We start from the raw sequence: 9719 nt of genomic DNA on the forward strand, positions 1-9719 counted from the left end.
TACTAAAAAAAATATAATAATTATTAATTGTTCATACATATAATATGCTTCAATTACTTAATGTACTAGATTAGAGTCCCCAAGTACCAGAAAATGCAGCTTTTCACCAAGAAAAAAAAAGGTAATGGTACACGAGTGTAATTCTAAGCTCGTGTGAAGACCCAAACAGCAAATTCTCCCAATTGCCACTAAATGAGAAAAGGATTCTCTGAGGTTGTAGGGTTGTAGGAGCGTAGAGAATTTTCAACGGTCAAGATCAACTCAGCTGACCTCGATCTCACCGAAATCAACGTGTCTGGCTAGGCAGATCGGCGTTAAGAGTTCAGATCCCACCCTCCGCACCTGCCATGACCCCGTCGCACACTGCTAGATCCCACCTAGAATCCAGCTCGGTCACGCACACTGCTATAAAATTCTATTCACTTGTTCCCCGTCGCATGTTAATAGTCGTCCATTCCTCAAAGCCTGCCTCTTCTTTCTCATTCCGTTTCCTCGCTACGCTCCTCGTTCTTCTCCCCTCCATGCTTACACCGCGACTTCCAAGGCGAGTCGAACGCAGGTATTTCCCAACTCCCCTTCTCTCTCCTTTTTTCACGGTCCGAAATCGCTAATTCGTCCCGATCTTAACCCTTTTTTTTCGTTTTTAATTCGTTATATATTGAAGATCTTTGTTTCATTTCTGTCTTTTCTTTTTGTCCTCAGTCTTCCACGTGGTCTTTTTTCTAGATCTGTCTGCGATATAAGGTTCTCTCTCTTTTTTCTTTTTTTTGGGGGTTCGTTTTGGTTTTAGTTTTCTGTTTCATTGAAATATCTGGACTTGTGTAGATCTATCTCTTTTACATATTAGGATCTGTTGATGGTTTGCTGGTTATGGATCTGACGTTGTGCTACTGTTGAATCGGGTTTTGATTTTGTTTGAAGAATTCAATTTTCGTGGATCCAAGTTGTTTGAAATTAGTCAAGGTTACTAAATTTGTTTGTTTCGTTACTATTTCTTGTGTACTTGTATTTAATCTGGGGCTACTTTTCCTAGTTTTACTGTTTTCTTAGTGTGTTGTAAATTTTCTTTGTGGTTTAGCATGTGTTTGATTTTCTGCTGTGGGTCTGCAGGTTTCTCATGTCATTCCTGTCTATCCGTTTAAACAAATTGAAATTTGGCATTCTTTTTTTTTTTTCTGGTTGATACATGGGTTTTTTATAACCAGACAAAAGGGGCTTTAAGAGAGTGATTTTTTGTTGTTGTTGTTACATTTTGTGAATAGTCAAAGTTGTTGTCATTCCATGAAATGGGTGTTCTTTGACAATGGGGTTTCTGAAACAATAAGTTGCATGTTGGATACTATTTTTTTCCCTGCTGTTAAGTTGATGTGATACATTTAGATTAAGGTGGTGATGTCTTGAGTATGAAGAATTAGGGCATTGTAGGGTGTACAATGATTATATTGCATAGGGTTTAATATTGGTGTCAACGGATAGTATTTTATTGCTTCTGACAAGGGCATCAATGGTTTATTTTGATTAAGTGTTAATGTTGTTGGCCATTCTGTTACTTAAAAATGAAGAGCTGATACTTAACCAAACAAGGAAACTTTAAGTTGGTTGTTTACACATGCACACTTTTCCGGCTTTATTGTTTTGTATGGAATTGTGATGTGAATATTTTTTCTTATGTAACATTTACTAGTATTATAGATTCATGTGGAGGGATAAAACAAATATGTTCTTGATATTGAAGTTTTATAGGTTTCTAGTGCCAAATGCAGTCTGTAGTCTGACAACTCTCTTAACTAGTCAGTGTCCTGAAAATGCTAACAAGGTTTAGTGTCATTTGATTTTGTCCTCGGCAGGGGTTCCAGTGTAAGTGAGAATGGCTGATCAGCGTCGGTGCCCAACTGTTGCTCAGAAACTAGCTAATCAGCTGCATTTGAGTAGCAGTCTGTCCCAAGATATTCAAGGCCGCTATGGAGGCTTCCGGAGACCTGCTTTTCACCAGAGGTGCTTTGCATATGGCAATTACTCAAATGCAGGATTGCATACTGTGGTGCAGTCTTGCTGTGCCACCCAGGAACTGTCATTGGTTGCTGCAAATGCATCACCAGTATTTGTCCAGGCTCCTGCAGAGAAGGGTATTGGAAGCTTTGCCATTGACTTCCTCATGGGTGGGGTTTCAGCTGCTGTGTCAAAAACTGCTGCTGCTCCTATTGAGCGTGTTAAGCTTTTGATCCAGAACCAAGATGAAATGATTAAGGCTGGTCGTCTGTCTGAGCCATACAAGGGAATTGGAAACTGCTTCAATCGAACCATTCAAGATGAAGGATTTATGTCATTGTGGAGAGGAAACACTGCTAATGTCATCCGTTACTTCCCTACACAGGTTTCCACACACTTTTTCAAGACTTCATTTACCAACTACACGCATGAGAACTTTTGTGTCTATTACCTTTGTTCATGTTTTGTTAACCACCTGTACATGTTATGCAGGCCTTGAACTTTGCATTCAAGGACTACTTCAAGAGGCTTTTCAATTTCAAGAAGGACAAGGATGGTTACTGGAAATGGTTTGCCGGTAACCTTGCATCAGGTGGTGCTGCTGGTGCTTCTTCCCTTCTTTTTGTCTATTCTTTGGACTATGCTCGTACCCGTCTTGCAAATGATGCCAAGGCTGCAAAGAAGGGTGGTGAAAGGCAATTTAATGGTTTGGTTGATGTCTACAAGAAGACCTTGCAGACTGATGGTATTGCTGGTCTTTACCGTGGGTTCAACATTTCATGTGTGGGTATCATTGTGTACCGTGGCCTGTATTTTGGAATGTATGATTCTTTGAAGCCAGTGGTTTTGACAGGAAGTTTGCAGGTCAGTGTGTTTCTTGACTGTAGTTTTATGTGTATTGCAGTTGGCTTATGATGATTTTAACTTCTTACTGATTGGACCAATGCCAATTAGTGTCGTATCTCTGAATTTAGTTAGGTACAGGTAGCTGATAATTCTAATGTGATGACTTTTTTCTAAGGTAGCTGATAATTCTACTGACAATCTGACTTTGTACTACTCTTCTGTTGGAAACTTGGGACGATTTTGTTTCTTAATTGTTACTCAAATATAAGGTCTTCTGATGTCTTCTGTCTGGTTACAGGATAGTTTCTTTGCTAGCTTTGCTCTTGGTTGGCTCATCACAAACGGTGCTGGTCTTGCTTCTTATCCAATAGACACTGTTAGAAGAAGAATGATGATGACATCTGGTGAAGCTGTCAAGTACAAGAGCTCATTTGATGCGTTTGCACAAATCTTGAAGAATGAGGGTGGTAAATCTTTGTTCAAGGGTGCTGGTGCAAACATCCTTCGTGCCGTTGCTGGCGCTGGGGTCCTTGCTGGTTATGACAAGCTTCAGTTAATTGTTTTTGGAAAGAAATATGGTTCTGGTGGTGCCTAAGGACCATGTTCTTGATTCCATATTAGATGGTGATGAAAATGTTTTTGGTCGAGTCAAGTCAGGAAAGATTTTTGTGCAGTTCAATAACTAAAGGCTAGGGAGAGAGAAGAAGAAGAGGGGGGGGGGTGGGTGTTTTGCCCCAAACATTTATTGTTGTTCTTCGTTAGGGAAATTGGTTCCCACAAACTTCATCATTGGGAGAGGGTTAAAATTTTTCGGTTCGAATTGATTTGAACTTTAGCAAAGCTGCTCAATTATAATTGTTATCATTAAGACTCGTCAGCTCTTATAGTTAATAGTGCCTGGTTTAATTTTTATTTGTCATCACCTTTTGGTACAAGGTTCTTCGAGCACCGTGAAAATATCTAGTGTGCACATCTGAAGCTATTGTTTGCAAATTAGGGTTAAATAAGGCCTTGAGTTAGGGGCGGGAAGTTCATTTTTGCAACGCAACATATTTCTCCACCTAATTTTGTGTATTGCAAATTTATATAATTTTTGTTCATTGAAACAAAGGGATTTGGGTGGAGGGTTTGGAATATGAATCCACCCACGTATACTAATTTAATCACCTCAGTACTTCGCTAACAGGTGATTATCCTCTAATTGGTGAACTCCTTTGGGAAATTGCTATATGTGTATTGTAATATGTTCTTTTGTCCTGGTACTTTAATCTTCATGATTGGAGTAGGAAAATTTTTTATGCTCCTTAGATTGAGGTCCAGTTCTAGGATCTCATGAACAATATGTCTGAAATGGAAATAGTTTAGGTGTTTATCCGTAGTCTGTTCAAACATTAGTGTCAAGTCCAAGCTATCTTTTTCCTTTTATTGCACTATAGATACCTAGAATATTCATGGCAGATCTGGACTTTGAAAGTGTGAATCGTTTTTTCCTTTTCTTAATGTTGAATTTTTTAAGTTATTCTTTTGCGTTTTAATTTCTAGATATCAAGGCAAACGGATTTTATATGGATTGAGTTGTACATAATTTCAACAGAAGCGTGTTGAGTGAGGGTGTGGTTGGCTGGGAGTGATGACGTTTACTCACAAATTTATTTGTTTCTCACCATCAATCTTTATCCATTTTTGTGTCTTTGACTAATAATCGAAAACCTTAAATTTAATTCTCTAAAAAAAATTTATCAGCCTCTTCATTTTTAATTTTTGTAACTTTTAGGATAATTTTAGAAACATTCCTTGAGATTTCTAGTAGTTGTAGCCAAATATAGGTCCGAGTAACTATAACAATCAAAAAGCATGTCTAGGTACAGCTAGTGAGAGGCAAAATTTCCAATAAATATCCTATGCTGTCTTGCCTTTCTTCACCCCCCCCCCCCCCCCCGGGAACCCAATCCCATCCCTCCCCGGCCGCCTTGCCTTTCTTCACCATTTTCGATTGTCTATCATCCTAGTTCTCCTGTTCCTTTAGCCTTCCCAACTTGTTTTCCAATCCAACATTCACAATGCTTTGCACAAACCACTTTCGCTTTCTTCCTTCCTTCATCACCCAAAAGCACAACTTGTCTACCTCCTCTACTACTGATTTGATGTCCACACCCAATACCTATTCCGTCAAGCACAGTGAAATTAACCTGTGATAAAAATTTTTCTTGTTTTGAGTAATATGTTATATTTTGTCTACATAGCATATGTTGCATGTAGGAGATGGTAATTAATATGTAAAGCATAAGATGGTTGCAATGGATTTTCCAAAATTAGTAAGCTAAACTGTTAAAAGGAGTTGGGGAAGAGATGGAGGCAATAAATGGGGAAATGCAGTTTGATCCCTGATATTTGGCTCATGTGCTTAACTGTCCTATGATGTCTTGATCAAAACAAATATATTCCCCTAAGTTTTTAATTTTAAGCAAAAGAATGATAATTAACAGAATTTGATAATGCTTGGTAGTTGAAACCAAATTACCATTAATCAATAATTTTGACTTTACAAATTTGGTCCCAATATTTAGAATTGGGAACAATGGGGTCCCTTAGATTTTAAATAGTAATAGTTGACGTTTTAAAGGTGAACTACAATTTGTATTGAATTAACTATATGGCAAACATGTTCCAACATCCCCAAATAAATAGAAACATAGAAAAGCTAATCAAAAGTTGTTGTGATCATCAAGACATGGTAGTAAATAAATTTCAAAAATACATATTTTTTAACACTAAAATACATATCATACTAGTGATATCTAAAGAGAAATTTATTTAAAATACCCACAAAAACCCTAAAAGCACTTCATAACGGCACAACAATTTTCTTTACCTTAAACAACACACTTTTTGTTAAATTAATTTCAATTGAGCACCCTCTTTGTTAAGTTAGTTTCAATTGAACAAAGATATGCAAACAATTAATAAAATAAAAGCTATAATGAGGGGAGAAATTGAATTTAATGCAAATGTTCTAGTATCACTCAAAATAATTTTGGTATGACTATTGGACATAAGTTTGAAATGGCTATAGTTAGGAATCGTGATTGCATTAACTGGAAAAGGTAAGCATGGACTTGATGTGCTTTTAGGGATTTCTAAAATAATTATTTTTTTGCCTTTTCATCCTATTACATTTCTAACATATTACATATAAGAGCAAAATTTCTTGGCCAATTTGGATTACCACTTCCTCTCCGAAGCGAATTCTCTCTAAGCACCTTCCTCTCAAGCTTAGTTTGAATTCTAGGGTTAGCCATGGCTACCCTTCATCCTTCGGGTGAAGGGCAACCCACGTATCCATTGCCGCGGAAACGATCCTTCGCTGAGATTATCTCTTCTTCCCCCCCACCTTAACTGCCACTTCTTGCCTCAAGCCTCACGAATTATACAAGGGAGAGCTAGCAGTGTCCCTCTCGAATGACGATATCCAGCTCCTCTCAGCCCCTTTCAAGTTTATGTTTGTTGGAAAATTTTCTAAAGGACTACCGTCAATGGAAGCTCTGAGGAAAGATTTCATGACTGTTGGCTTTAAGGGTCCTTTCTCCTTAGGACTCCTTGATCAAAGGCATGTTCTAATCTATTTTGAGGTGGAAGACAATTACCATAGGTGTTGGCTTCGAGGATTCTGGTCCCTTCAAGGGTTTGGCATGAGAGTTTTTAAGTGGTCTCTGAATTTTTCGGTAGATATGGAAGCATCGATTGTTCTCATCTGGATCCGTCTACTGTGTCTCCTAGTTCATTTTTTTTTAGCAAAAGGCCTTTGTTTTCCATTGCAAAATTGGTCGGCGAGCCCTTGCGTCTGGATGCTTCGATTGCGACGTTGGGCTAGGCCAAGTGTGGCCAGAATTTGTCTTGAATTACATTTGTTACGGCCCCTTCTTGAGTGCGTTTGGATATGGAGTGGACCCACTGGTTTCTGACAGCAAATCGAATATGAAAACTTGCATGATTATTGTAAGAACTACAGAAAACTGGGTCACCTTAATAGCTTGTGTAGACAATTAAGCGACTCACTGAAGTAGGCTGGTAATAAGGATGGGAATATGGGAAGAGAGTCAGATCAACAAAAAATCTGGGTCCCAAAGATAGCTCACAGTCACTTGGTGGAAGAGAATCATCCCTTGATAAAAGAGTAGAGGTCATTGTCTCAAGACCAGACGTTGGCACAATCTTCAAATCTAGTCACGTAAGTGCGGGTCATTGCACAGGACAACAGTTGTAAGCCGAATCAGCAACAGATTGTTGGGCAAGTATCAAAAGATTTGGACCATGGCCAGAGTAGTTCTCAAGGACAAACCCCATTGAAACAGAGGCAAAGCTTGGTTACACAGAAGTGGAGCCCTAGTGGAGCTGAGCCTGAGTGATGATTTGCAGCAGTAGGGATCGCCTTTGTTGAGGCGCGAGGCTTTGCAGTAGCATCCATTAGAAGAGTTAGGGGAGCCATTGCAGCCAGATTCACAGATGCATCTAGTCCTCTTTGAACACAACAACTTAGCCAATTCCATTGTGGATGATCAATAATTGCTCTCTACGCGATGCGGAAACTTGGACTCGCTTTCGAATGTAGTAAGCCGCATGACTTACAAATGGAAGACTTTATCCGGTTCAAGACACAAGTAGATCATCTCTGTGATGACCCCATCTCTCCCTAGGGGGTACCCCAAGGTTTAGCGGACCGCCTGCCCAACTCTCGGTAGGACTCACTCACTCAGCTTCAACCACGAATTGTAGTTACAAAAATAAAAGGAGCGATAGCTTCCATCTTAAAATATACTTCCATACATCTTGAATTATCCCAAATAGATATATCTACCATATATAGTGAAAGATTCGAGTTCTAGTCGAAACCCTAACCCTAGACGAGCGCTAGTGCTATTACAATTACAAAAGCCAAAAGGTCTATAAATAAATGCAGCCCGTCCTAGTCATACGCCCATGCTCGTACCCCTTGTAAGGAAAACAAAACTAACGGGATGAACTACAGCTCAATGAGATTCCAAATATCATGCAACAAATATCAGTCTCAGAGCAAGTAAGAAACGGAACTAGGCGAACAATAACAGGCAAACCAAAAACAAATAGCATTTCAAGTGGAAGGATACATTATTCTCGCTTGAGCCATTTAACTCGCCATTGTTGACACTCCATCAACTTTAGAATACGTTATTAAGGTCAAATAAATCACCACTTCATGCCATCTCCATCCACCGATCATTCACCTTATCGGCCCTGCACGCCAGTCAAGTACATGTAGGGTAATATTCGAGTATACCATGGCCATAATAAGATGCAGGACCCATGGTTCATCGATCATCTCGACTAAACCCTTGCTGACTCGATTGACCAACTAACCGATGGGGATGGGATCCCAAAGCAAGTCTAGTTGGTGAGATAATATTCCAATCGAATTTCAAGTCATGCACAAGTATATCATATCACAAGCGAACAAGTCCGTACGGATTTAAGCAAGTGGGGTCGAGTGCTATAAAGTACATACTCGCCCTTTTCAATGGCAAGACATCTAGTAAGCCCAACAACAAGTTACATAGTCCAAGTCATACAATTGAAACACTCACCAAATGATTTACTGCTTATCAATGTCACGCTCAGACCCTACACCCTGGTTACTCCCGAAATCTGCGAGTAAATATCACATAGCAAGATGCAATCAACAGGGTTCCAAAATGCCCAACTTGTCTTGTCAATATCAAAGGAAAGATTCATGTAAAAATAACCCATAAGACTTAGCAAATATAGGTGAGGTATATTCACAACTTTGGAGGAAAAACCAATTATAGTTTTCAAGTTACAATATATACAAGTTACTAGAAACCATCATTTTCCTTCCTTATGCAAATGCATGATTTTGGTACAAAGAAAATCCAGCTTGTGACTCAAACAAGGCGAATTCAAGTAACTTTAAATGAGATTAGGCCAAACCAACCTAAATCCACACCACATCCCTCATTTTTACTTACCTACGCTACATGAAAGAAAACGGACAGCACCTTCCCTTGTTTTACCTTAACGTTTCCCTCCAATTTCAAAGCTACACTCCATGGCCAAACAACCCAAGTGAAGTCCACAAGTTATAAGGAAAAATGGTTCTTATACTAGGCCATTAAACTCACTAAATTAGACATATACATAGCATATATCCATCACATACTCAAGTTGTCAAATTAAACCCTAAGCTGGAAATTTACAAGTAAAGCTGGAAAATCCTACTTCGAAGCAAAAAATTCATACTAAAGTTAGAAATCTTCATATCATAACTCCCATGTACATAACAAAGCTAGATACTATCATTTCATGGCTGGAAAATAATGTATCAAAGCTGAATATAATTAACAAAAGCTGGAAATAGCAGCCTACTACAAAACTACAAAAATCTTCCCTCAACCTACTACAATCAAGTCATATTTCCAACCAAATGCAAGATTAAAGAGGAAGAGTGGTTCCTTACCAAGAAAACCTGCAATTCCTAAGGTGACTAGCAGCCTATAGCTTTCTTTCCCAAAAATCACGCCACACAAAGTTCCTTCCTTACTTGTTGCTCCCTTCTATGGATTGGTTTAAGGTTTGAGGTTGATTCCCTACTAGTTCTAGCTTGGAATCAAGGTGAAGTTGAGGAAATTTTTCTCTCTTTTTTTGTCTCTCTCTCTCACAGCCAAGAAGAAAGAAAATGAAGGGAATTTGGTTCACTTGGATAATAAAGATGGAAGAAAGCTTTTGGTCAAACAAGGCCCTTGATTGCCAACACTTGGCAAGCCACCATTTTTCCTCTTTTTTTTTTGTCTTTTTCCCTCTTTCTTGGTCAAGAATTTTGCCAAGCCCTAGGG

At 38.8% G+C, this 9719-nt stretch overlaps 1 protein-coding gene across 2 annotated transcripts; it reads left to right on the plus strand.

Annotated features, from left to right (window-relative positions):
• The first annotated feature begins 365 nt into the window (after nt 1–365).
• LOC140013459 (ADP,ATP carrier protein, mitochondrial-like) lies at nt 366–3707 on the plus strand. Of its 2 annotated transcripts, XM_072062780.1 has the most exons (5): nt 435–559; nt 703–744; nt 1848–2374; nt 2482–2853; nt 3134–3707. In XM_072062780.1, exons 3-5 carry the CDS (start codon nt 1868–1870, stop codon nt 3428–3430), a joined length of 1176 nt encoding a protein of 391 aa, XP_071918881.1. In that variant the 5' UTR covers nt 435–559; nt 703–744; nt 1848–1867; the 3' UTR covers nt 3431–3707. The 2 variants fall into 2 exon arrangements, with proteins under 2 accessions (XP_071918859.1, XP_071918881.1); XM_072062758.1 differs by lacking the exon at nt 703–744 and having other exon boundaries at nt 366–559.
• Nucleotides 3708–9719: the final 6012 nt, after the last annotated feature.

The sequence above is a fragment of the Coffea arabica genome, chromosome 1c (genome assembly GCF_036785885.1).
Source record: "Coffea arabica cultivar ET-39 chromosome 1c, Coffea Arabica ET-39 HiFi, whole genome shotgun sequence".
Classification (NCBI taxonomy): Eukaryota; Viridiplantae; Streptophyta; class Magnoliopsida; order Gentianales; family Rubiaceae; genus Coffea; species Coffea arabica.

Excerpts from the sequence above, each read along its gene's own strand:
- LOC140013459 (XM_072062758.1), top strand. The coding sequence starts at position 1,868 with ATGGCTGATCAGCGTCGGTGCCCAACTGTTGCTCAGAAACTAGCTAAT. Across the intron at positions 2,375-2,481 it reads TCCGTTACTTCCCTACACAG|GCCTTGAACTTTGCATTCAA; the intron begins GTTTCCACACAC and ends CATGTTATGCAG. Across the intron at positions 2,854-3,133 it reads TTTTGACAGGAAGTTTGCAG|GATAGTTTCTTTGCTAGCTT; the intron begins GTCAGTGTGTTT and ends GTCTGGTTACAG.